Raw genomic sequence first — 27,956 nt, 5'->3', positions numbered from 1 at the left:
TGCTATCATCTACCTGGCTGTGCTTCCAAATTTATATCACACTGGGATTGGCTAAAATCTTGTACTGATATAGGAGAGCCACATGCGCACTGTTGGTGAGCTACAGTGTAAAACAGTTCCTTCTCTTGAACACTCCAGCTTTAACTTCAGTCTTCTCTCTGTGTGAAAGAGTTCTGAATGGCTTTTTTTTTTGGTGTTTGAACAATATAATTTCAGCAATTCTTGAAATATGGAAGTGTGAAAGACATGCACGTCTCAAGGTGAGAAGTTAAAACGTAGATTTGCATACAGGTAAAGAACTTCAGTAACTTTCAGCTCAATAATCCTAAAAAATTATTAAATACAGCAAACTTGAACACAAGACCAAGCCATTAAACACCCTCTCTTCATTTAATTCAGAAGATGAAGAAAGAACAGGAAGGATACTGAAAATTTGAAGGCTTTATTTGGTATTTTGTTTCTCATGCATAACTGTTGGGGTGACTGATACTACTGATAATTTCTGCTATAATCATTAACTTTTTTTTCTTTTTCTTTCTAATTTTCAGAGGTGCTGAGTACCTCTCACCCCACTTGAAATAGTATTTGTGGGTAAACTCGTGTTGTATGTTGGAGACAGAGGTCTTGCACCTTACTCATCCTTTGCTGCACAGCAGAGATCTTGGGCCTGATCCAAAGATACCAGTGCTCAGTGAATCAAGCTCAGTCACTTTAAATGAATGTAGCTTTCAAGGAATTAGCTCTACAAGAGGAAACAAGAGAAGATCATTTTACATTTCTGGCACCTTTTTTTTTTTTTTTTTTTTTCAAATGTGGGAGGCTTCCTCTATTTGACACATTTGGCATATTGTCCAGTTAGTCCTCCTTCCTGAAGGGAGAACCTGCAAGTGTAGACTGCATGTCAGGGTAAGGAACATTTCTTTCTCTGCTCCAAACTTCTGCCAATTCCAATGAATGAATGATCAAAGCTGGGGTTTGAATTCAGATTATCTCTGCAGTTATGAAATGCTTACAGGCTTCCTTTCTTTTTACCAAAGAAGAAAAAGTTGACAACTATTTTGTTTGGGAGTAATTCAGTTCCCCTTCCCAGTGATTAACCTGCATTTCACAGCATTGCTCTGGCTGGAGTTGTCACCTACAAAATATATATAGCGTTCAGCATTCAGCTAGTATTCACCGTTGTGCTTGTGTTCAAGTGAACTCCCATTTTATGATCTCTTTCAGAATCTGAGGTTTTTTTTCACTCCAGACAATTGCTATGTCCACCCCACCCAGATGCCTTATGAGACATGTTTCCAAGAAGTTCACTCAAAGCAGATACTTTGCAGAATAGTTATAAAGTAAGCATTTTAATACCTTTCTCTTCAAAGATAAGATAATCTAATGGCTAGTGCCTCATCATAAGGTCTGCCTTATGCCTTGTAATTTTGTTTTACACTTGCAGCAGAAAAATAGAACTCTACTGAAAGACTTTACAACCACTTCACTTTGGAAAAGTATCCCTCTGATTCTGAAACAGCACATATCAGCATGAAGAAGCATTAACATTAACTACTGTCTTCAGGCAGAAAGAACTGTAAAAGAATCTCAGTGATCTGTCTGTCTGGAATTGCTCACAGGAATGCTGCACGTTGTCTTTTAAGCTCACTAATACAAGGAAAAATATCAACTAATTTTGAAAGAAAAGTAAGTTTTTTTGGTCACAATGAAAAGCAGTGAAGGTAAAGATGAAGCAGGAAGACCAACAAGAGGATTAAACCCTTGCCTGCAGCAAAAATAGTTTGGCTGGAGATATGATGATATCCCTGAATACAGGAACAAGGCTGGTGCAGTGTCATCCCATCAAGAGCTGGGAATAGTGACAGTCATTGCTATGCTCATCCTCATGCAAAGCACAAACATAACATAGAAATAACAGACCCTTTGGTTGAAGAATTTGAATAGAAATGCTTATTCCCATGCAGTGTGCCAGTGAAGTGGGATTCAGAGTGACAGACACTGCCAAACCTGGTATCCTAATGCCTCAGTGTCATCTTCCTGGAGGATGACCAGGTTAGGGGACTTTTAAACAAAGTGGACATACGTAAGTCCATGGGGCTTGTTGGGATGCACACACATGTGCAGAGGGAGCTGGCTGATGGCATTACAAGGCTATTCTCAATTATCTTTTGCTCATGGTGATAGGGAGAGGTTTCTGAAGACTGAAAGAAAGCAAGTATCACTCCTATCTTTAGGAAGAGCAAGAAGATCAAGCCAGGGAACTACAGGCCAGTCAGCTTCACCTTGATCCCTGAGAAACTGATGGAGCAACTTACACTGAAAACCATTTCCAGACACATGAAGGATGGGGAGTGATCATGAGCAGATAGCATGGATTTATGAAGGGGAAATTATGCTTAACCAACCTGATAGCCTCCCACAATGAGGTAACTAACTCAGTGAGCAAGGAGAGAGGTGTGGATGTTGTTTACCTCAACATTAGCAAGGCATTTGACATGGTTTCCCATAAAATCCTCATAGATAAGATGACAAAGTACGGGTTAGGTAAGCGGACAGAAAACTGGCTTGGGTGTCACTGCGTGATCAGTGGCTCAAAGTCCAGCTGGAGGCCCGTCAGTAGCAGTGTACCCCAGGAGTGGGTACTTGTGCCAATAATGTCTAACCTTTTCACTAATGACCTGGATGATGGGTTAGAGCGCACCTTCAACAAGTTTGCAGATCATACGAAGATGGGAGGAGTGGCTGATAACACCAGATGGGTGTGCTGCTGTTCAGAAGAATCTCAGGCTGAAGAAGTGAGCAGACACAAATCCCATGAAGTTCCACAAAGACAAATGCAGGGTCCTGCCCCTGGGGAGAACAACCCAGGCATCCACTGAGGGCTGAGTGGTGGTAAAGCAGCTTTGCTGAGAAGGACCTTGGGGTCCTTCCTGGTGGACACCAAGCTGACCAAGAGCCAACAATGCACAGCAAAAAAGGCAAACAGTATGCTGGGGTGTGTTAGGAAGAGCATTGCCAGCAGGCTGAGGGAGGTGATTTTTACCTCCACTCAGCCCTGGTGGGACAGGTGAGCAGAAAAGCTTTTAAATTTCTCCACCCCATAGATGCTGCCACTTAATGTCCTTTCAGTTTTAAGTCATAGCAGAAAATGGATAAAAGATTGCCTGGGTAGAGAGACCTGTGTTAATGAATTAGTGTCTTGATATGCACAGGAGCTTTGGTGAAAAAATGCTGTGTGTCTGGTACTTAAACTTACATTAAAAAAAAAAAAGATGAAAAGAGTTAAAGAAAAGGTTATTTTCACTGACACTTAGGAGCTAAGTATGGATACAATTTACTTAGCTCACTACTGGGAATGAGTTATTAATCTCCTGGAGGGAGATTAAACACCTGCTGCATAGCTCACCATTTAGAATCCATAGTTCTTTTCAGCCACAGGTACTATGACCATGACAGGACCATAAGGATGAACTTATGGAATGACTGACAAGATTCTCAGACAGAAACAGGTAATCTGGAGATCCTTCAACAGAATAAGGAAAAGAAGAGCATGCTGGAGAGAGGGCTTTTATGACAGGCATCTCCTGGGGAACACAACAAAAACCTGTAAACTTTACCATGCTGTCTTACAGAGTCACTGCCAAGGAATAAAACCATCCCCTGCCCTGAGTGAAAGTGAATTTAAAGCAGTCTGTTTATTCAGTCTGCAGCTTTTTTCCACTGTTCATTAAAATCTGTTATTGTAGCACAAGTGGAACTCAGGAGGTGATCTCTCTGTCTGATGATTTGATTGGTGAGAATATTAGACTTCAACCTTATCTCCACAAATAATGGGCTCTCTCTGGAATAGCTGAAACTTTGACAGGAAGGAAGAGACATTAGTGGGAATTTCCCCTAGATAACAGTCCTTGGTTTATAGAAATCCTGTTCCATTATCTCTAAATATTATACAGACATAAATATACAGAGCAACAGCATTTACTGTGCTGAATTGGAAACACAGTGCTCTCTGCAAGAATCTTCAGTATTTTTGTTTTACATACCTCTTTATACTCCAAATGACAATCACAGATTTGGAGAAATTTAGTGACAAAAAATAAGAACTTCTATTTTAACGGACTCAGCGCATTTTCTAATTCTTTGTCTACTGCAGTTCTATGAAGTGGAGCATATAGTCTACTTCTTTTTCAGAAAACTTTTCTAGGAGAGCAGAACAACTATAAATGCACACCCTACCATTTTTTATTATTTTTTGTAAGAGGCTACATTACTGTCTGGCTAAGATTCCTACCTATAGTCAACTGTGCTTTTTTCTCTTTGATCAGGACTAGCTTTCAACATACCAGGTGGAGGAAATTATCAATAGGTTGTTTATAATTACATTACCTGTAGAATGTGAGGGAAAAATATACATGGAAATTTTGTTTTATGTAAACATTTTCTGAAATTTCTGTATCATAAAGCACATTGTTATTTCTGTACCAGTCCTGTTTTTGTTCTCTGTTGAATCCCTTTCTATACACTTTTGTTGAAGTAGAGGTTGCATATGACACTGCAGCTTGAAATCTGAGGAAAAAAAACATTGCAGAAAATACAAAAAATTTTCCCTGTTATTTCCTTGATTGGTGAATACTACACAAGTAAAATGCTCTGCACAAAGTCAGTATTAGCTATGTTTCACCAGTTTTTATCACAGTTCTCTCCTTGTAATTACATTAAAAATATAGAAAATAAGGAAGTTTATCAGTTCTCCATTGGGAAATGAAAATTTGCTGACAGATCCAAAGGACATTTGCTTTTATTGTAAGACTTTATACTATGATGCAATTCAGACTTAAAAGGATACTTGTCATCCTTAGATGTTTTCTTTACTTGTTATAAATTGCTATTAAAATAGGAATGGTATGCTGATATTACCATCTCTCTTACTATACAATTCATTTAAGCTAATGCATATGAGAGCCTGTCAGACAGTCCTTATTCAGGGAAAACTCCTGTTCTGTTTGGCAGGGATAGGACTACAAGACAATTAAGAGATTCATTGTGTAAAGCAGACTGAAGTTTCACATTTGAGATGCAATCCAGCAATGGGCCTCAGTAAAATGTTCTGATGATTTTACACTCATTGTGCAGTATTTCTTTTTTATTTCTACAAGTTTCTGAAATTCAGAAATTTATTTCTAAAATTTTTAAATGTTGCAAAAAGATGCATACTATTAAAACCCATGACTTCTGAAAACCTGGAAAAATACTTTTAAGAATATCTGTCGCTGTAGTGGTGAGCGAATGAACTCAGTAGTTCAGCTTTCCATGCTGCCTGTGCACATCTCTCATTGTTGGTCCATTGGGGCAGGAAGGAAGTGCCTGCGTTCAGTTCTTGGTGTTCTGTAAAGCTTCTATGAGAGCTTTGTTGTATTCTGTGACCAGCTTTCTCACGTTCTTCATTATTGGCTGGTAGTCACTCTCCTGACTTTTTGTTGCTATGACTGATTAAAAGAATTAAGGAAACAAACTGCCAGTATAAATATTAGCGTAATTAGAGATCATAAGGGAACCATAATACAGTAAGTTTCCTTCTGTGAAAACTGTCAAGGGTTGCAAATAATGGAAAAAACTCAAATTGGTTCTAAGAGATTTACACCAATTTACTAGCTACCATCTTATGCCAAGCATGGTAAAAAAAAAGAGATTACATGCCTGAGTCAGTTTTGTTTTCATTTAAACAGGCAATAGGTCCCTTGTGGGAGATGCTGCCCATTGTTACATCGCAAACAAAACCACTTCAAAGCACTCAGCTATTTACAGCCATACAGTTTGGAACTCCATCTACAAAAGTCCCAGCCCAAGACAGCAGGGCCTTTCTTTCCACTAGCCCAAGTAGACATAAAACTCTGAATAAGGGCCTGCACTTAGATAGGTAATACATTGTAGCAAGTTAGGAGATGCTTTTAATATCCTGATCAACTTTTTCTCTTGGTTTGTTTTAGAGTTTTTTCTGTTAGAAAAAAATAGAATCTAAGATTCTTGCCTTAATAAAATATTCCTGTAGAGCCTTCTTCATAGAGGAGGTGGTTCCAATTATATTACATTGACCAAGACTTTTTTTCAGATTTTTCCAAGAATTAGAGCACTTATCAGATAAAAGAAATGGGATATTTGGTATATGAAAAAGATAACGCTATATGCAGTTCCCATTTTTTTTTTTTCCCTGATGGCTAGGCTATTACAGATTTGCCTGAAATACATTCTTGTGCCATTTTCTGAGACATGTAGCAATGTCCACTGTCCAACACACAGCACTGGGTGATACAGTCTAGTTTTGCTGTTACTTTTACAAATTACATTTGTACTATAACCATATAATGGTGATTCTATGCATCTTTGATATTTCAGATTTTTTGTTTCCTAAATCATTTTACAGAAGAGAATTTATTGCGGTGAATTCAATGTCCTTAGAATATAAAATAAAAGTGCAACTGTGCCGTACTCAGATCTCTACAGTAACTACGGAGAATAGTACAAGATAAGAAGAATCATCAATTCTAATTAAAAAAACTTCAGTGCTTTTGCTAATTTCAAAAACTATCTTATGAAAGTCAGTTGAAGCAAATAAGATTTTGCTGATGTTTTGGAAGGTCTTATATGATTAGTGGAATGTAACTAATTAGCATCACTTATTGAGACATCTACAATGCAGTTCCCCCATCCCCACCCATTTTGCAGCTAAAGCATCTCATTGTCATATCTTACTACATTTATCTGATTTTTTTTCCCTCTAATATGCAGTTCCTCTTTTATTTGATAAGAAATACATTCAATGCATACAATTTGTTGTTTACTTTTCATCATGGATAATTATGGTGTTTTAATGCAAAATACCATGCAAAGTCACCATGCTGTACAGATTTTCAAACAATGCTACACTTGCTGGATAATTTCAGATAAGACTGGACAGATGTGAAGATGATTCTCCTATGAAACCTAATGTCAAAACTACCCAACAGGAAAAACTCCAGACTGCAAGACATATCTCATGCTTTAGGACCCCGTAAAATTGTTTCAGACAACACATGCAAGTTTTTCTATATATAATATCTATCAGCTAACCAGACATTTGCAAAGCACTGCCTTTCCCCTCCTCCCCTGTCTCCTGCTTCCCATTCTATCCTGTCTTATTCTGCTGGAGGAAACAGACTTCTTCCTCAATTAATACAGTGCATGAATTTTACTGTATTTCTTAAAGAAAAGGATACATTCCTTCATCATAAAGTTATTTTGCTCATGGTGCTGCCACTTCCTCTCCAAATTTGTAAGCTGAAAACACAAAAAGAGCCAAAAGTGAAAACGATAATTATTACACACATACTTAATACAAAGAATCTCCCAAAACCTGTTGTATCAATATCTTGTACTTTATCACCTGGTAAGATCAAAGTTACTTCACAAAAAAAACACAGAAATGAGAAACAATGGCAAAATGATTTTTGAAAGCTGCCAATGATTAACCTGTATATAATTAAGCACTTCATACACCTGTTTATATAAAAGCACTGCATGCAGCTGCAATGGTAGATGGCAAAAATCAGATGAGAATTTGAGACTTGTCATATAGGGAAAGGTATAAGCAAGTCAGAAGTAAAAAGGTGAACACTGCAGGGATATACTAATTCTCATTATACTTCATATCATTTTAAATGATCTTTTCTTAAAATCAGTAAGATCTAAAATCACCAAAGATACAATATTTCCTGATGCTGTCTTGGACTTTGAGCTATACAGAAGAAACTTCCTTACTTCCATAGTTAAGTTTCCTGTCTGATGCCAGAAGCTGTGATAAGAACAGAGCTGCAGCGAGAAGATTGTAGGAGTGTGGGTTAAGTGCTGGCACTTCTTCAATACTTTCAGCATCAACAGGAAACTAATGTGGACATTATATCGATGGCTGCTTCCTTACAATACAATTTTATATTTGTTTTTCTGATGCTACTGTTCAAGGTTCTGCATTTCAAGATATGCAGATGTTATTTTTAAATGCAAAAACTGAAAATCATTCTGAGACTAAACTTTCAGTGGAAACTAAGGTAATAAATTAGGAAAATATTGCACCATTTTACTTAAAAGCTTATTCTTAAGCTAGGAGATATGAAAATAGTTGCTGTATTACTCAAAATAAATCTTACAGTGAAGACTCAATTACCCAGTGTACTGGTTCACAGCAAACATGGTAGTCATTTATTTCCAAGATATGATATTTTTGACCAATTATAATTTTTATTGCCCCTTTGTAAATGTTGCTACATGCAATATAGCTGGTAAAGGAGCCTAGGTTTAAAATACTGTCTGATATATATCTAAGGAACTATTCAGTGCATTTTTATAGTAACTCCTTGAAGGCCACAACTCATACAGTTGACTGCTTGTAAAATCACCCAAACCTTCAGCATATGTAAATGTCATTTGTACTTCAAAATGCTTTGATGTGTGTCAACTAATCAGTTATTTTAAGATATACCTTTATTTACCCTCATGACATTTACACTTGTGACATAAAAAGCAAAGAAACAAATGCTTTTCACACACATTGAAGTAGAACTGCCACAGCTTAATGAACTGAAGAAATGCTGTACAACTACTATTTTATATAAACTTTTTAACATCATTATACAAGTATCTTAACACTGGCTGGCTATCAATTTCTGATTTACATAATCTCTAGGAATAAGCATCTGATCTTGGCATAAAAAATATACAATATCTGAAGTCTTGCAGACTCTGGCATGGAGCTTTGGGGATTTATATCATGAACCTAGAGTTAGTCCACAATAATCATAGGCTATGAATGTATACGTATACCTTCTCATTTAGAGCTATGCCCTCTCATCTGCTCCATAAAGTTCACTCCAGAAGAAAGTTAACTCAAACATGTACAAATATCACCTTCAGCTTTTAATTGAATTAGAAAAAAGTAACAGTTCTAAAGGACAAAGATCTCAACAACCTGGAACAATAAAAATCAGTGAAATACAGAGAAAAAAAAAAATTTCTGTTTTTCAGCTTATTTTGAGGTTATCCATTTTCCTTCTGTACATTCAAACCTATATGCCAGTAAAGTTCTGTTGCCAAAATGACATCAATTTATGGGTGTTTATAATGGAAGAATCAAAGCTGCTCAAGAGTTTATAAACATCCTTCCTGATTCACTTTTGAAATGTAAATGTAAATAAATTCATATACCAAAGTTCCTTGGGTTTAAAGACGTCTGAAAAAACCCTAAAACTTCAGTGGTCTGCAAGGAGCAGAAGGATTGGAAAAAAGGAGATGGAATTAATAGTACAGGTTGCAAGAAAAAACTTACCACCATAACTTTAAAAGCAAAAGTCATCTTATCTAATTAGTAGTGACTTTTTCTTCCTGTAGTTTCTTTCTAAGTCAGTCCTCAAAACTCCTCAAGCAAAGGAAGGGCAAAAGGGGGAGAGTTCTGAGCAAGATTAATACAAACACTTAAACAAAGTATTCGTACAATTTTTAAGCTCAGAAAGACCTCTGCCTAGTAACTCTGAAATACAAAGCTTACAAGAAATTTATTGGCACAATATTAACTTTGTTTGAAAACAGAAAATATGGCTATACAATTACAACACACAATTTTGAAAACTCCCTGAGAAGGAAAAAACTGATTCCATTCATACAATGTTTCATGTGTATGAGAAAACCGAAACTGTGATAGAAACAACTGAAAAGATAATATATAGCTTGAGCTATACCTGAGAATGTGTCTCATTCTCTTGCAGCTCTCTCTTCAGTGTCTCATACTCTGTATTCAAATGTTCCATCATTTTCTTGAAAGCATGGCTACGTTTTGTTAATTTTTCTTTGTCATCCTGGAGCCTCTAGGTGGAAAAAACCCAACACAAACCGATTAATGGATGAGTTCATTTGCTGTGGGCTACAGACAAATTATTATAATTCAGCTTTCAAGATGCTATTTTTTCTTCCTTTCAGAACAATATCATATGCATAAAGAACTCATAAGGCTTTTCTCTAGCAATGCATGCTCCATCCTAAAGATAATATTCAATGGTTACGACCAAGTTGTAGGCTTAGACCATATTATATCAGCACAAGTGGGAATGCTGATGTTAAGAATTTGTAGGAAATTTATCACATGTGAAATGGGAAATGCTCTAGATGGAGTTTGTCTTAGAGCAAATACATGCAGGATAGATTTTTCTTTTTTGTTTGGGTTCTGTGGTTAGATTGCTAAGTTCAAACTTATGGGTAGTCATAAGTTACAGCAGAAAGGTTCAGATGAATCACTAAAATAAATGGGAAATTTTGTGGAAGGAAGATATCAAAAGGCATCCAGCTGATAGCCTGCTGTACCCAGTTATTTAGTCACATATATAAGCAGAGAAGCATTTGGATTCATTTGCACTGGTGTGCAAGCCCAGTTTTCAGCTATCAGTCAGGATTCCCAGTCTTGGACCTGGATTCCCCTCCACTAGGTGCTCAAAACCACACAAATTCTGTATAATTCAAGGTTTCATTCCTTTCATTACCTTTTTCTTCTCTTCTCCTGATGCTTTCAGAGCTGGCAAATTATTGTAGACCTCCAGCTCCCTTTTTGTTTGTTCAATTTTGTCTTTAAGAGAAGCCAGTTCATCAACCATCTTGCCCTCCAAGAGTTCCATCTTCTGTAAGTCCATCTGCAGTTTTTGACTCTCTAGATCACCAGATACACAATCTCTAATTGACAGTACTTTTTATTTCATAATACATTGCCCAGTATATAAACGTTTATGCTATACTTAAGCCATACAAACAGCTCCTGCGTATCTTTCTGATTCTGATATTCATGGGAATGTTAATGTGAATGAAAGAAAAAAAATTGATTTGCACAATAATCCTGTAAGTCAGACTCCTATATTACTATTACTGTATTATACTCTGTAAGTGAAGAGTAATGAAAACATGGTGATTTTCTACCTCACAGTGTGGTATTTCTATAGTTAAAGTTGTTTATAGCATCAGTCAATTTCAGGTCTTAAAGCAGTGGTGATACCTTACAGAAAGCTGACTGCAATAATGCAGACAATTTAAAAAAATTATTTTTATTAAGTTTTTTAGCATTATGTTGTTTTTATTTATGTTGCTTGTATATGATAAGACTTAGTTTTATGAGAGTAAATAGCCAAATTTGCTTTAAACATTCACTCTGTACAGGAAAACACTTCTATACCTCCACAGAATAAGAACTGTCATAGCTGACAAAATGAGCATGTGCTACAATATACAGCATTTCCTTGGGACAATCCATTAAAAAGAAACAACAAAGATACAGGTAATTAAAGGAGTTAGAAGTATGGATGGATTCTTATATGAAGAGAGATGTAAAGACTGAAACTGTTCAGACATGAGATGCTTAAGAGAGGATACAAGAAAGATACACAAAATAAAAAATATACTTTGATCCAGTATTGGGGATAAGTCATCCACCCTGAGTGTGGAAGGACCAGATGTGGCTAGCCTTGTTTTGGGTAGTTTTCTAACCTGCAGCCTTGTTATTGTATTCTCTTCATGTTCCTGAACATTGAAACACATGGCTATGTAATCTTATGTTTCAGAGCTGTGTCTAACTCAGAAGAACGATACAAATAATGCAGGATTTTTTTCTACATTCTAAAATATCAGGCAAAGTGGGCTGTTGGGCAGGATGAAACAGCACAAAGAAACTTCTCTCAGCATAGACTGTATATTTTGCTCACGCACTCAGATTTGTGCTGAACACCTGGAAAACGGGTAGGAAATTTTCCCCCAAACTTAACCAAGGCAGTACAGATCTTTACAGCAGAAGGGAGTGGATGTGCACATGTGACAGAAGGAGAGTTCACCTTTCCAAAAACTGTGGGTATGGTTTCCTTAGTGGAATTATTTGGGAAAATCTCACCTGATCAAAACCCTGTCATAGCAAGATTTGGTACTCATCTCTCCTCTTGTGTATTTATGCCATATACTTATTTTTTAGAGTGAAATACTGGCTTTAATCAATGTTTCTGTCTTATTACAGAGTGCTTTGGTGATTTCTTTAGGAAGCTCAAAATAAAAAAAAGACAAGCCAAGATTTTTGTGTACAATATGCAATTATCCTGAGGAACACACTGCTATAAGTTAAGATTGAAAGAGTCCTGTATGTGCAAAGAGCATTTATATAAAGATGAAAAATTTCCATACTGGTAAAAAGAAGGGTTTAAAAATAAAAGGTTTGGAACTGCATTGCATGTCTGTGATTCAATGTTATGCTGCCTTCTACCCTAAAGGGTTTAAGAAGACACTTTCCCTGTGTCCAGAATATTTCACAACTGCCCATAGTTTCACTTTGCAGTTCCTGGTGTTGGTCAATGTCAGATCCTAAAACATGACTGAACAGACCACAGCTCTACTTTTTGTGTTCCTACAGCACTGTGGCTTAAAGACAGACAAATGCTTAAGGACCTCAATAAATCAGGGCTTTAACACTAAAACCAGTAAAAAATTGAATTATAAAATAAAAATAATTCAAATTGGAGAGAAATAGCAGAAAACAACCTTAGATTTTCTTAAAGATTTGTTTAGGCCTAATCATGGCATCTTCACTTTTTATCTAGTTCTTCTAATATTTGTATTTTGTTATTTTAAAATAATACATAGTTGACTAATTGGGATTTATTTTACATGTAAAGAGTAATAACAACATAAATGCCAAAAAGCCAGAAAGGATTCTTAGGCTGTTCTGTCTATATACTGTTTAAAACTATGGTGAGAAAGCAATGGGCTATTCCTATCCATTCACACTTTCTGGAGAAAACGGAAGAAACTGGAAGGGGTGAATTTTATCCTTATCCAGCAACAGCCTCAATGGAAAAAACTCAAAACTAAAAAACCTCAAAACTTCTCTAGGTGAAGAGACAGGAAGAGGATGCAGACCAGTTCCTTCTGATACGCCATGAAGTTGCAGCGTCTAGCAGGCAGTGTGTACACAGGAGCAAACTCTCAGTCCAAACTTCAGTGACCCAGGGAAATGTTTTTGGGAAACTATGCCATCAGCACTTTTGTTTACTCTTCATGGTTTCCTTTCCTTTTTTTTTTTCCCCCCCCCCCCCCTTTTTTTTTAAAGGGTTCTGCTGGTGGACTTTTTATATCTTTGTTATAATCACAACAAAAAAATCCTGAAGATAGTTATGCTATAATTCAAGGGTTAGGAAGAACTTCAACTGTGCAAACTGAACATTCACTGTATTTTTGGAAGAATCTTAAGTTTTTTATTACAGTATCTGTGACTCCTTGCTTTCAGAAGTTTACTTATGAATTATTTAAATGATCTGCTGAAAATTATGTACTGTAACTTCCTTCTCTCCCACTGCAAAGAATGAAATACATCTCTCAATAATGTCTCTGCAGTGCTATGTGCGTCCAGAACATCCTTATATTGTAGAGTAGTAAGAATTGATGCTTACACGAAAGAACAAAAAGTTGTATTTGAACTTGTAATGTATGGCCCAGCTTTTTAAACTTTGCTAGAACTGCAAAATGAGTATTTGCAGACAAGCAAAGACTAAATGTTCAAACACACAACAGAACAATCAATTTCTGTAATATTTTGTGTATAACAACTTCTTATTTGCACATAACTACTTTGAAGTTACAACACAAGCTCCTATTTTGAAAATTACTACCAAGTACAGCACGTAATAGCTTTCTAACAAAATGATTTATAGTTCTTAATTCCTGCCCCTTCCTTTCAGCCAAACAAACAGGGAAAGACTTGCTGAACCAATAATGATATTGGCAAAGGCTTAGAATTATGAGAACAATTCTACTATAAACAGTGCAAATAAAGAACTAAACAGATACTTGTTATGGAAATGAAAGAAAAATACTGTCTGCTTTTTGAAATTACAAGCAAGATCCTGCAGATTCTTACACTTAATTTTAAGTATTCGAGTATTTCCAAAATTAAGTCAAAATGAATATTCACTTTGCAGAATCAAAGCCTGAGAATTTGAGAGCTATTCACTGTTGTTGCCCGTTATTCTCCCATGGTACGTACCCCTTTAAGAAAAGCACAAACCATAAGTAAGTGATACTAAGAACTACATTTACAAATAATACATAATATTTAGATAACTGTGGAAGTCTCTAATTCAATTTATTAAATACTATTTTAAGATTGTGAAAAACATTTATTTTGAGATGAATATTAGTAAAGTCAAACTTCTATCTCAAACAACTTTGTATCCCTGTATTAAAATACATCTGTTTAACGCGTATCTGTGCAAGGAAGCAGATCATTTACTGATAGTAAGTGAAATACTCCTGAGGAATATAAATAACTTGTTACCCACAAGAGTTTCAATTTGTTAACTTGCCACTGTGTTTCCATATTTGGAGATCACTGATCTTATATTTGTTATTAGTGTAACAACTCAGGTAATTTTAATTTTTATAAGGAATGAATTTGAAAATTCATTGCTGATCTCACCTGTAATCAGATTCTTAGCAGTGCTCTGTGATTTCTGCATTTCATTTGATTTGAAAGTGAGGTCTTCCTGCATAATCTTCAGCTCTTGATTGGTAACAGATGAAATTTGTTTCATATGATTCACATTCTGTGTGTGACAGAATATATATAACAATAATGAGAACACGCTGTATCTTTGAAACAACAAATGGTTAACTGGACAAGTAAAAAACTCTCCTGTCCTAGTACATTGTCTATTATTTGGCTTTTCTACTACAAAGACTGAAAATACTGGAAGTAGTCTGAAGTGTTTTAAATGTGAATGACTTTCATTCTGCCAACTTTTGATAAAAGATGTACTGACAGGCCAGTGAAGATGAAACAAAAATGCAACAAGTATAAACTGTGTTGCCATATCGATCTCTTCTAAAGTGTCATTGCCTAAAATATACCCTATGGTATGCCATACTAAAAGAATTTGAAGACAATTAAAGTGATGATATAATCAAAGTATTATACAGCTGAAAGATTTCTATAAGATAAAAAAATCCACAGGAACCAAATCTGTGAAAAGAAAAAATGTTTTTAAAGTGCCAAAAAAATGGTGGACTGCAAATGTGAACAATTTCTAAAGTGTTTCCTTTAAATATTACACAGCAGGGTATTACAGATATGATTTTAGTAGATCAGAGAGACAACTGGAATATTGTCATTTACTTAACAGTAGTGACAGAATACTTATGAACTGAGATTTGCAGACCTTAGGTAAACAAAATATTGCAGTAGTTTTATCTGCAGTATTCTGAAATGTTTATCATGAATGGAATAATGTTCATTATAGCAGTGATCATGAGTTACAGCAATTATGCAAACATTTCTTTTATTCTGGTCACAAGTATTATCTAATATTCAAAACTCTTTCCCCAGAAATAAAGAGAAATCAAACAAATTTGTTTATTTTTTTTAAACTACAGCTGTACATGGCTTAATGTTTAACCCTCTTAAGAGATTGTTATGCAGATACTGACTGGATAATATATAAAACCCAGCATCCTTCTTTATCCATTCATTCTCCTGTTCTGTGCTTCTAAATTCCTAGCTTGCCACAGGAGGAGGGAAATGCACTTACCCTGCTTGAGTGCTCCAGGAGTGCAACAATGCTGGCTTCTATTTGGGCCTTTCGTTCCAATTCTTGATTCTTCACCTCTTCAAAAGTCTCAAGAAAACCTAGAGATCAACAAACATAATAAAGATGGCTGCTATTTGCAAGGGTACAGCACAAGCTCTTGTAATTTCCAGTCAAAACTTTGTATTAAATTAATAAGCTGTACAATTTCAGATGGGTTATTTACGATTAATAGTTTATTTAAGAGACAGGTGGTAGAGTCCTTGAAACTTGTCAATTTATGGGTTGAAATGAAAAAAAGGACAATTTTTCCAGACATGTATTTGACTGATTAATGACATGAGGTCACCACCTTCAGGATACTGTTTAGATGAGGGTTGCCACCCAATGGGAAAGGAGTTTCATCACCATCATTTCTGACACCTTTCTGAATGCTTGTCCTAGCACCTGTTGGTCTTCATTTTTCTGAAAGCTATCAAAATGGGCTACTAAATAAAGGAAACATGTGACTTCGCTATCTCTAGTGGCCTGGGCTAAATGCCGAACACTGCTAAGGACCTGAGACCAATATTCACCTGGTATCATCTCTTTATTTCTGTATGATGTCCCTTTGCTACACCTCCAATTTATGTTCATTCCGATAAGTATCCAACTGAATCTGACAAGACACTTGTAATGGTGGTAGTAGTAGTAATAGGCTTACTACATTATATTTCTGGTGACAGAAAAAGGTGCTGGATGCATCACATGAAAGGCAGAGGTCAACCAAGAGAAACCCAGGGCTACAAGTTATGATTATCCCTCTCCTGCTGGGTCTCCTCCTGAAACGTGGCTTATATACACAGGAGCACTCAGGAAACTGAGTTTGCAAACTTTCTAGCTGGATGAAAAAGCAGCAAAGTGCTTGTTTGAGCAAGAAGGATTACGTAATAGTAAATTCAAGATGGATTATTTGGGAAGCGAGAAAGAAGACAGGAGGAACTACTTAATGGAAATACTGACAAATCCTGAAGGGATGAAGAATGACTACAGAATTGTGGATCCCAGAGTATCCTTTTTTTTTTTTTTTAAATACCTAATTTTAAAATTATTTACCAATAAAATATTTATGGATAAGAAAACTATTGCAATATCTGACATGATCTGCAATGCTGTCCATGAGAGTTAACAGAGATGCTTTACAGAGTACAGCTTCTAAAACTTTTAGAGTGGAAAATGTGCATTATTGGAGCCAGGGGACAATACTAAGATACTACAAAGACTATCTCTGAGACAGAGATATCAGGATGAAAGACACTTGGAATTCTTAGAGGTCAGTGAATGGCATTAGACAACACATTTGTAACGTGCACAGCTGATTGCTAAAAATAATGACCAGTTCTGATGCAGATTCAGTTGGCTCAAAAAGTTGAAATAAAGTTTCCGTCCACCTGACGCTGACTAGTAACTGTAGAGAACAGTATTTGTCAAGAATGTAAGAAGGTTTACCTTTTGCCAACACTGCTGTGAACTAGTAACCAGAAACATAGTTAAAACCAAATCTTAAACAGCCTGCACTTGAAAAAGCTAGTCAAGTCCCAAGTGCTGAATACGACCATTGCCAGGCCTGTCTTTCTCCAGTACCCAGGCTGCAAATTAAGCTATCCTTAGAAAGGGAAGTTTTATTTTCTCTCTGTGATGTTCTTTTCCTTCAGAATAAACTTGTCTGTTTTATCTTAAAGATATCACAATTATATTTTAATAGGAGGAGCAACAATGACAACTCCAAAAAGAGCTCTTTCCTCAAAGGGAACTCACTGGGTATTTCATACCATCTGTGAAATACAGACAGGAATTTTCTACACTAAGAAAATATCTGAGCACAACAGAACTAACGGAAAGGCAGTAAGGAAAGTAATAGTATTGAAATTCTCACGTAATGTTTTGTGTTTAAAACATTTGAGCTGTTCTTTCCTGTTGTGTTTAAAAAATTAAGTGGGTAATTTTTACAAAGAGAATCACTCAGATAACCTAACACAAAACTTTCAATCGCATTAACTGTTTAGTGCTCTAGTGGTAAGCAAAAGCTTCATTAAAATCTGTCTCTTGTGAGTGTCTGAGCCACTTCTTTTCAACATAACAGATGATGGCATGGACTTTGATGCATCTTAGCCAGAGGTCTTAAACAAATTGATTGCGGTATCTTGATAGACCTATTTATTTGCTTCCAAGAAAGCTGTAGGCAATGAGGATATTGAATCTTCCAAAGCATATATGTAGGGAAGGCAGAAGAGTGAAATGAAAGCACCTTCATGAAAGAAAAGCATTCTCACACATTCATAAATATGCAATGAGAACAAAACTAAAGTGCTTTACAACCACATATACACAATTTTACAAAACTGAGCCCAATACAGTGGAATTAGGATCTAAGAATTGTACCTATATGATTTTACTAGTATTCTTCCCCTTTGGCATTTTGTACCTTTTTAGGTGTTTTTTTCCCAAACCTTCTTTGAATTTATTTAGAAACATTAAGCAAGATCTGTATTTACATCTCATTTCATTGTCTTTCTGCAAGCAACTCCCCTTTTCATCACATCTGATTGACCTTGTTCCATTTGAGCGCTATGTGTTTCACGGATTCATAAAAAATTGAAAGGAAGAGGCTGCAGGAGGTCATCTAATTAATTCACTTGCTCCAGGACAAAAACAACTGTATGTCAGCAATTCAGATGTTTGCCTATACTCTTCTTACACACAGCTCATAACAGATACTCTACAATCCTCCTGAGCAATCTATTCCAATGCTCGGTGAGTATTAAAATTAGGAAGTTTTTTCTAATATCCAACCTGAAATCTTTCTGCAACTATTGGTGTATTACAACTTTTCTATCCTCCATGTTCATACAGAGATATAGATAATTCACTCACTATTTGAAACAGCCTTTCTACACATTTGGGAACTGTTACAAATTCTCTAAAATAAAAGACTTGTGCTTCAATATTTCCTTGCGGGTCATGCTTTCCACATCCCTCACCACTGCCTCTTCAGGACTGCCAATCTCTTTCTTTATGCGCAGAACTAGAGACAATACTCCAACTGAAGCCTTCCTCAATGCACAGGGAAGAAGATTACTTCATGTGTCTGGCAAATCACACTCCTATATATATACCTACTGCTGTGGTATTTTCTCTTCCACGTTAGTGTGATACCGCTGAGCCATATTCACTTTGTCTTTCACTGTAACTCTGATCCATACCACAGAGCTGTGCCTAACAAACTGCTCCCTGTTCTGCATTTTTGCTGTTGATTGGTCTGCCCAGGTGTACAAACTTAGACTTAATCCTTTTTGAACTTTTTGCACTTCATTTATAATCTGCTGTAAGTATTTTAAATTCTGACCCTGTCCTCCAACACGATTTCAGCTTTTCCAACGTAGCATTTTCTGTGAACTATGTATTTACTCTCTCTCCTGTCATCCAACTGATTCATAAAAATATTGGCTAACCTGAACATCCAACACACTGCAAAACTCTACTCAGTACAACCTTTCATCTTGGCAATGAATCTGTCCTAATTAATAATTTTTTAATCAAATGCACAGTATAGGTTAATAATGGACAATATTTCCCTAGCTTGCTTCTAAGAACACCATGAGACAGCAGCAGCAGATGTACTGAAGTCAAAGTACACATGATCTGCTGCTCCTCCCTTATTCTGCAATATTTTTCTGTCAAAGAAGGTAATTATTTTTTTGTTCTTGACAAATCAATACTAGTGTTATTCATATTCCTGTTTCTATAACGTTTACAAATTGTTTGCTTGCTTATTTTTCCTATAATCTTTCTGGAAATTGATACTAAGCTGAGTGGTCTGTACTTCCCCGGCTTGTATTCTTCAAGACATGTACCATACTTCCTCTTTTCCCATCTTTAAGACACCTGAATGTTCCCCCAAATCTCTCAGTTAATGTCAAACAGCTCTGGAACTGCATCAATATCCTCTGATGAAGCGCAGAAGCAGAACCCAAAAAGTCAGAAGAATCATGAGGCCCTGCTTTCACGGTCTGTATTCATACTGAATATCAAGATCAAGCAAGCTTTTGCCCTTCTGCTTCTCAGGAAATCAGGTAATTTCAAAACACAAAAATTCTCTAAGTACATTCTTAACCATCTTTCCTCATTGTCAGCTGAGACCTCTCTTTCAGTATCATGCTAGCCATAAGTTATACTGAACATTTTTACAGAACACTGTTACAAAAAGGTATTATATACTTTGGCCTTCATGGCATACTTATTGATCATTTTCTCCTTTGGCTGAGTAACAGACCAACTTTTTTTGTAAGCTGCCTACTGCAGTATATTAGCAATAGCGTGTATTCTAAAAACAGTTCCGTTTTCATCCTGTTAGTTGCTGTTGAGGTCTCTACAACATCGGAACCTTTTAATATGGAAGAAAGCTTTAGTAGCATTCATCTTGAACAAACAGATATGAGAAGCTTTAATTTTAAAGAACTACGTGATGTCTATGCTTGTCCATTTTGAAGTTCTGCTTTTAATCAGACCTGAACAGCTGGTTTTATATAACTTTTATTTAAATTAATTTTAAAATTAATTTCAGCCTTGCTTTGATAAAATAAAGTTGTGTTCCTAAGACCTTTAATGTTTGATGAAAAACCTTGAAAGATGCTCCAAATATTTGTGACTGTCCTATAAGTCCTAAGATATCAATTATCTTGTCCTGAGGTAGATCACAGAAACTTTATGCAAAGATCAGGACATCATTTATTCTCAGCTCTAAATTAACTGAGTGTTAACAATACAAGAAAAGCTGAATTTTAGTGGAATTAGGCCTAATTAAAGTTTATTAGACAACTTACTGTCCATGCTTTCTTCCCTCTTCTTCAGCTCCTTGTATTTCCAATTTTCCTCTCCTGCAAGAGATGTAACATTGATTTAACTTTATATTATCTCAGTCCTGGATTCCTTCAGGTAGGCAAAATGTCAGTTTTAAAAATAAAAACTGCAGGACCCATCCCATCTCATTTAATATAGTCACTTCAACTGACTATGTCATACACACTTTGATATGAAAAAAAAAAAGATAATTAGCTCAATAAATCAGCCTCAATGCAATTTTTAGAACCTTTACGAGGTCAGAATTTTTGATAAATAAGAGTGGGATAAATACTTGGTTTGAACAAAGGAAGTTTATAGGATTTTTCTGAAGTCAGGTGAATTTCAGTAACAGAGAACAAAATGCTTTTGTGTATTAGGGCACCACGGTTAGTTAAAACTTTCTGCAGCTCTGTTTAACCATTACCATTTCAATGGTACTTGCACATATAAGAACGGACTTTCATAAGGATATGAAGCTTGTAAGCAACAATGTGACAATCTCAGGGAAATAAAAAGGAAAAGTGTACAAGCGATGGTATAGGAAATTAAAATGCACAGAAAGCTTTTTACAATTAAGTTTAAAAGAACATTTCCATACACATTCTTTATAGTGGTATTAGGAGTAATGAATAACATACAATATGTAATTTACCCCATCTTTAAATCCAACTACTGACTATAAATAGCTCAATTAAAATGTACTAGTAAAGTGGGAGACCCGATATATTTGTCACAAGTTTCAAGAAGATGAGACAATTCAGCTCCTAAGAATAATTTTAAGTTTCAAACATCTAGATTTTTAGTTGCTTGAGTCTTCGTCATTGATTAATTTTCAGCATAATCTTGTAACTTTAAAGAATACAAAGAAAAAGAATGAAATAGATATAGATATAGATATAGATATAACTAAGCAAGCAAATTTCTCCAGGTCTTTTTACTTGTACACCCCCATGCTTTCTTTTTTATCTAGTATATCCAAACAGTAAGAACACCCGTGGGCCCCTAAGGGACTGTGATTCTGCTTCAGTTTCCTTGCAGCTGTGGTTTTGTTCCTTGCTGGACTCTCTCACTTTGCAAGGCAAGTCTTCAATCCTTAATAACTCAGTCTGTTCTACTCTTAAAAACTCTTAGTTACAGTGAGCCATGAAAGAGAGTGCTACATGATCTGCCAAGTATTTAAAGAAAAAAAATATTTGAAATAAAGACCACAACCTTTAAAATGTCTTTACAGACAAGTTTTCTTTAAAATATGGCATTATTAAATCTGTATCTTACACTTTCATGCAATCTATGAAGTGTTAAGTCTATTCCATTAAGAGTTAATGTTGATTTTGACTAATCTGTTAAAGGTAACTGCTAATATACAGAACATATAATAAGTGTGTGAATTTTTTACTGGTTTAGATTTTCTTAAGTGAAAACTAAACCCAGTTATTTCTATTTATGGTCGGTTTATTGTGCTCAAAAATATTCCTGAAATATTTATCCTGAAACACTCAAAAAATCCTTAGTTGTAATTTTTCTTTTAGTGCCTATTTTACCTTAAATTTAACTAAAAAACTTTAGGAGCTGAAGTTCTGGGAATGCTTTGTAATAAACAGTTTAAATACTGAGCCAGAAGTAAGCTGACCAGGGAGGGATTGAGGACAGGAATCTCAAGGACACACCAAGATGCTGATTTAGAGCAGAAGTATGAATGCCCCTCTGGGATTCTCTCTCCATTCACTAAAGAGAGTGTTGGGAGTGTAGATTTCTGTGTCTTAAAGCTACTCCTTATGAATAGCTTCTTTATTCCCTCTATGTTATACCAACAGGTGTAACTCCCTCTATATTATGCCACAAGGTAACTTTATTCTGAATATCCTGAGTGATCTTGATATGTTGACAGAGAGTATGTGCTTTCTCCTACATATGCTTTAAACCCTCTTCTTCAACAGAGGTCTTTTTCTAAAACAGTGAAAGATATACAGTCCAGCAATGAATGATTGTGTCTGTAAACCTAACTACAAAATTGTCCTGGTTTCAGCTGGGATAGAATTAATTGTCTTCCTAGTAGCTGGTATAGTGTTATGTTTTGGATTCAGTATGGGAATAATGTTGATAACACACTGATGTTTTCAGTTGTTTCTAAGTAGCATTTATACTAAGTCAAGGATTTTTCAGCTTCTCATGGCCAGCCAGCAAGAAGGCTGGAGGGACACAAGAATTTGGGAGGGAGCACAGCCAGGGCAGCTGACCCAAACTGGCCAAAGGGGCATTCCCTCATCATGCCCAGTATATAAACTGGGTGGAGTTGGCTGGGGGGGGATCGCTGCTCAGGAACTAACTGGGCATCAGTCGGCGAGTGGTGAGCAATTGCATTGTGCATCACTTGTTTTGTATATTCCAGTCCTTTTATTATTATTATTGTAATTTTATTACTGTTATTATTATCATTATTAGTTTCATCCTTTGTGTTCTATTAAACTGTTCTTATCTCAACCCATGAGTTTTACTTTTTTTTTCCCAGACTTTCTCTCCCACTGGTTGGGGGAGAAGTGAGCAAGTGGCTGTGTGGTGCTTAGTTGCTGGCTGAGGTTAAACCACGACAAAAATGTGAAAAGCAACTCACTTCTTACCTTCTGCATTTCTCCAAAGATACAAAAAAAAAGAGTTGCAAGCCAAACAAAAAGGAGAAATTAAAGCAGAATAGTAAAGTTCGCAATGATGTTATCTGGAAACAAGAAAGCTAAGAAAACAGTCTTAATAAATTATTTGCACAAACATAATGAGATATCTGAAGAACTATGAAATATTTTGTAATGCAAAAGATGAGAAACAGCTGTATCAAAAATTTAATTAGGGCCAATTTTAGAAATACTTGTTCACCTTGAAGAAATTTACAGTTAAATTTTACACTGATCACCCGAGAAAAGGTATAAACTAAAAAGGACACAAACACATTAATTTATCAGTCCTACAGAATTTAAATAACTTGTTACAAAATTTTCCAGAATGTACACACATATTTATGTAACTCCTATCTAAACAAGATTCCTTATAATCAGAAGAAGGTTTTCTGTGGGATGAATTTCCATTTTAAGGAGAATCTTCCACAGCTGTTGAGGGCCTATGCTCAGACTAAGTTACTTCTTCTAGAACCATAATTTCCAGTGCTAGGACAAATCCTAACCTAACCTAGCCTAATGCACTACAGCAGGTGTGTGCTGGAGGTAAGCTTCTAAGCTAAAGCCATTTCTAGGCAGCTCCCAAACTCCTCTTGCAAAGATCAACCCAAGAAGTTTCAAAGACAGATAAAAATGGTGCTGAATTCTGTCTGCTTTAGATATTATTATTAAACATTCTCAATTCCACAATCACTGACAGTGTATCAGATCATGTAAAAGGTAAAATAAATAAAAGCTTTTCTGAAGCTGAATTGGTTCTGCAATGCTGCCAGTAAGAGAAACTTCTATTCCTCAAGTAGTCCTAAAAATAAAATGGAGACAGGAAACCAGACAGCTGTACTATTATTTTATCTGGTAGTTTTACTACTCAGTATGAACTTGATGAACATGCCACTAAAGGTAGGTACTCCCCATTTCTCACATCTGAAAAGAGAAGCCTGTACCCCTAGACACAAAACCTTCTTCTGATGGTGAATAATGGACATTTGCATAAGCCTAAAGGTTTCAAGCAACTAAGGTCCATAACCATATGTGTTGCAATATGAACAGATACAGCTCTGCATAGTCTGCTACAGCTCTAGTCATATTACCTTGATGATTCTCCAGATCCATATCAAGTCGTTGAATGATCTTTTTAAAATGGTTTGTTTTTTCTCTTACTTCTGTCAGCCTGACAAATAGAAAATGAAATCCAAGGTTAAAAATGTATTTTAAAATACTTATTTTTTTTACACAAAAATGGAGAGAAAAATCAAGAATAAAAATAGCAAATCCAAATTTATCAAAACCAAAAGAGTATCAGGAGGATTACTGTTGTTATAAAAGGTATATGTAAAGCACCTGTCACTTTAGTCCCTATATCTATGAAATACAAGTACTGGTGCTCTTTTTTATTAAAAACATTTTTTCTTGAGTCATCAGTAGCTCTTAACTTACTCAACTGGTCCCTCTGCTGGTTGCTATACAGCTTGCAAGGTGCAACATAATTGGTAAACTGCAACAAGGAACTGTATTCCTTAAAAATTACCTATGTGTTCACTAAAATCCATTAAGAAATTGCCAAGTAAAGCACTGTATTACATAATCAATCGAAGTGGGAAAGGAAATTACCTTCAAAACATTTCTATGTAAATTCTCAAATATAATTCTCTGTTATTGTTTCTTTCAAAAAATTCTGTTAAGCAACTTATTATCCAATCAAAGGTGTCGATGCATTAAAAATTAACCAATGATTACAGTTGGGAATACTGCTTAAAAGAATTTAAAATTGTTTCTAGGAGATCTCAGGAATTATCTCGATTTTTCTGTAAAAAGAGAGAAGTCAAAAGGCTCAAAATCACAAAAATACTGTATTGTTTTATCTCCCCACCTCAATACATTACTATTTATTAGAACATTTACCAGAGTTTCTGGCAAATCTTCAGAAAGGTCCAGTACGCAAGAGTCAAGAAGCAATACCCTGTTACTCTTTAGAATTGAGCTTTCTGTAAGCAACTTTGTAACTCTCAGGTTTTAAGAACACTTAACAAATTCTTCAAAATGTGACTGCAGCATAAGGTAGGCTAAACTCCATACATGTCCCAGATAAGTAGCTCTTACAGACGTCTTCTTCAGCCTTAGAGAAGTTTATGTCAGTGCTATTAACAATTTATATTCTCAAGCCATGTTCATAAGGATAGGAAGTATCTTATTACGCAGATCTAAATGCCCTATCACTATAAAAATTGTTTAGCTGAAACAGAAGGATATATTCTGTTCTCTGTGGAAGGTAAACACAAGCAGAGGCTCAAAAATGTGGTGATGTTCTAGAAGTCCATAGAAATGTGTGATGGGATTCAACTGTCTTTAGGGTCTAAATGTAACGTGTAGCAACAGTATAATGGGATTACTCACTGTCTTTCCATGCTTGCTATTTCTTGACTATCATCCTTAACCTATAAAAAAGTATAACAACTTTAACATATGAAATAAAATCTACAAATGAGAAAAGGAAAATCAAAAAAGATTTCTTAATTCGGTATACAGGGAATAAAAACTCAGCATATGAAATCACAAACTTGCTGTCACATTGTCAAACAACAGCTCTTCATTGAAAAGAAATGGTACGACTTGCGTTATGTCTTCCAAATATTCTCCTGGCTTCTCAATACACATTTAAAAATCAGACACACTTATCAGTGTTGTTCAGTCCAATAATCCATACAGTATATATGGATAACTACATAACACAGCCTACATAGAGCCTTGTAAACTAAATTGTTCCTGGATTAGTACATCTGCTCAGTACCCCACAAAGATACTGTCTGGAGTTAGGTTATAGAACTGTTCAATATGATCAGTTTTCCCATAACAACATGGCTGATGTACTAGAACAAGTCAATCAGCTGAAAAGTTGATTGTGCCAATTTTGTTTTGCCTGAACCTGAAACATCCCATTCAGCCAATGCAATAACTGTCTTAATTTCAGACTATTTGTGCTGTTTAAAGAGCAAATAAAGGCAAGATTCAAACCCAAGTCTTCTCAAATATTACCTTCCCTTAAAATACTGACTGAGAGAATCTTTCACATGATTAACATTTTAGGTTCTTGCCTGCTTTAGTAATCTCTCTCTTTCCTCTTGTGGAGATTCCATGTTCTTATGCTCAGCAATCATTTGATTTCGACGTTCCTCGAGGTCATGGAGCTTTTCATACAGCTGCGCAGCCTCCTGTTTCACCTGGGAGTGTGCTATTTCCTGTTGGGAAAAGCAAACACCTACTAGCTATTTTCAGCTGGCAAGAGAGCATTGCAGAAATTGTGCTTTAGTTAAGCAACACTTATCTATACATTGAAAGTGAAGCTTATTTGTTACAAACAGTGCAGAGACAGTATAAGCAATAAACTTTATAATCCATATTCTCAATATTGCATTTTCTGGAATGGAATTTCCCAGTCAGCTATTTCTTGATTTATGTGTTCATCCTCAGGCCAATTTTCTGAGTAGATTTACTCTTTCATCATTTCCAGGGGATCACAAACCATACACAGTATTCAAAAGGACTGGAAAAATGTCAGTAGTATTGAAAATTATACTTTCTCAATATATATATGACTGTATGTTTCAGCTCATAAAATCCTTTTATCCATGAAAGACCCAATACAAAAAAATTCTCCTCAATCTACCAATATGACAGTGTATTAGAAGTGTGTGTTTATGTATTTATGTGGGATAAAAAATATCTTAGCAGGTATCACTTTGTGCTTCAAATGCCAGTTGCTTCTGAAATGGAATAGGGAACCAGAAAATCATTCTCACATATCCTGAAAGTGGAAAACATATTGAAAAATTAGGTCTCACAGATCCTTGAGAAAGATGTGAATGGTAATTTCACATTTATCTTCAGAGAGAAATTCCAAATCAATCAAATGTCACACAAAACATTTGAACCTACATGAATAACTAAAGCTAGGAAACCTTACTATTGCTATCAAAATTTTGCACTTGGCATCTAGCAGAAATAATTTTTACCCAAAACTTGTAAGAAATTATTGGTGGAAAACAGAGAGGCAGCTTTGCCTTCCCATTCTAGGGCATGATCCTACAGGTATCTGAAAATTTAAGGAGAAAGATTGTAGGTATTTTTCTACTGTATTACTTTTTACACTAAAGCTCAACGAAGATCAGTACAGAGATCACTTATTATCATACATACAGCTCTTAGAGCCTCTTCCTTTACATTTAGTGCATCCAATTCTTGCTGTTGAGCAACCAATTCCTAAAGAGGAAAAAAATGCAAAATTCAGATAAAAATTACTACTTGGTTAGATTACTTTTTTGTTCTGCAACTTAGTATTTATAAAATGCTATAAAACATCTCATTGCTGCTCTTAAAAATTTAAAAGACAAGACCGTGTCCAGCTTCTCCAAGTAACTCAGATGCAATACCTACTTACTTTCAGCATCCGACTTTTCCAATAAACTCTTATCATTGCTATTTGCAGTTGGGCTATAAGAAAAGTATGTTTGCCCTTTTACCACTATTTTCCTTAAAATCAGTACTTAGGGTGGAATTTATAATTTCTACTTCAGAAGTTTAAAGTCAGATTTTAAAATCTGAACTAGCCACCACAGTTTCTTCATAGTCCAGAAAGAGACAGGTAGGCCCTGACTACTGATTCAGCTCATCCTGAAACAGCTGGGAAGCACTGGCCTCCAAAGAGGCCTGTATCTCTGGACATACTATACAGAGAAACTTTCTAAGACTGTATGCTGGAAGCTAGATGATCCCAGAGAACCTAGAAATC

At 35.7% G+C, this 27,956-nt stretch overlaps 1 protein-coding gene across 5 annotated transcripts in view; it reads right to left on the bottom strand.

Annotated features, from left to right (window-relative positions):
- Positions 1-4,780: 4,780 nt before the first annotated feature.
- Positions 4,781-27,956, bottom strand: part of IFT74 (intraflagellar transport 74) — a 41,814-nt gene continuing 18,638 nt past the window's right edge. For 3 of the 5 annotated variants that reach the window (XM_030004839.2, XM_030004840.2, XM_030004841.2), the window contains exons 10-21: positions 27,365-27,427; positions 26,263-26,406; positions 25,565-25,605; positions 24,262-24,341; positions 24,130-24,132; positions 20,486-20,539; positions 15,627-15,724; positions 14,519-14,645; positions 10,560-10,723; positions 9,765-9,890; positions 7,254-7,314; positions 4,781-5,486 (exon numbers count right to left, since the gene is read on the bottom strand). In XM_030004839.2, coding sequence (XP_029860699.1) covers positions 5,371-5,486; positions 7,254-7,314; positions 9,765-9,890; positions 10,560-10,723; positions 14,519-14,645; positions 15,627-15,724; positions 20,486-20,539; positions 24,130-24,132; positions 24,262-24,341; positions 25,565-25,605; positions 26,263-26,406; positions 27,365-27,427 — 1,077 coding nt within the window. In that variant the 3' untranslated portion in view covers positions 4,781-5,370. Of the gene's footprint in view, positions 5,487-7,253; positions 7,315-9,764; positions 9,891-10,559; positions 10,724-14,518; positions 14,646-15,626; positions 15,725-20,485; positions 20,540-22,938; positions 23,134-24,129; positions 24,133-24,261; positions 24,342-25,564; positions 25,606-26,262; positions 26,407-27,364; positions 27,428-27,956 lie in introns of those variants that run through there. The other 2 variants (XM_030004842.2, XM_030004843.2) reach the window with 2 other exon arrangements.

This window comes from Aquila chrysaetos, chromosome Z, assembly GCF_900496995.4.
Source record: "Aquila chrysaetos chrysaetos chromosome Z, bAquChr1.4, whole genome shotgun sequence".
Classification (NCBI taxonomy): Eukaryota; Metazoa; Chordata; class Aves; order Accipitriformes; family Accipitridae; genus Aquila; species Aquila chrysaetos.
Note: the sequence above shows the minus strand (reverse complement) of the source record. Positions and strands in the feature narration are given on the sequence as shown.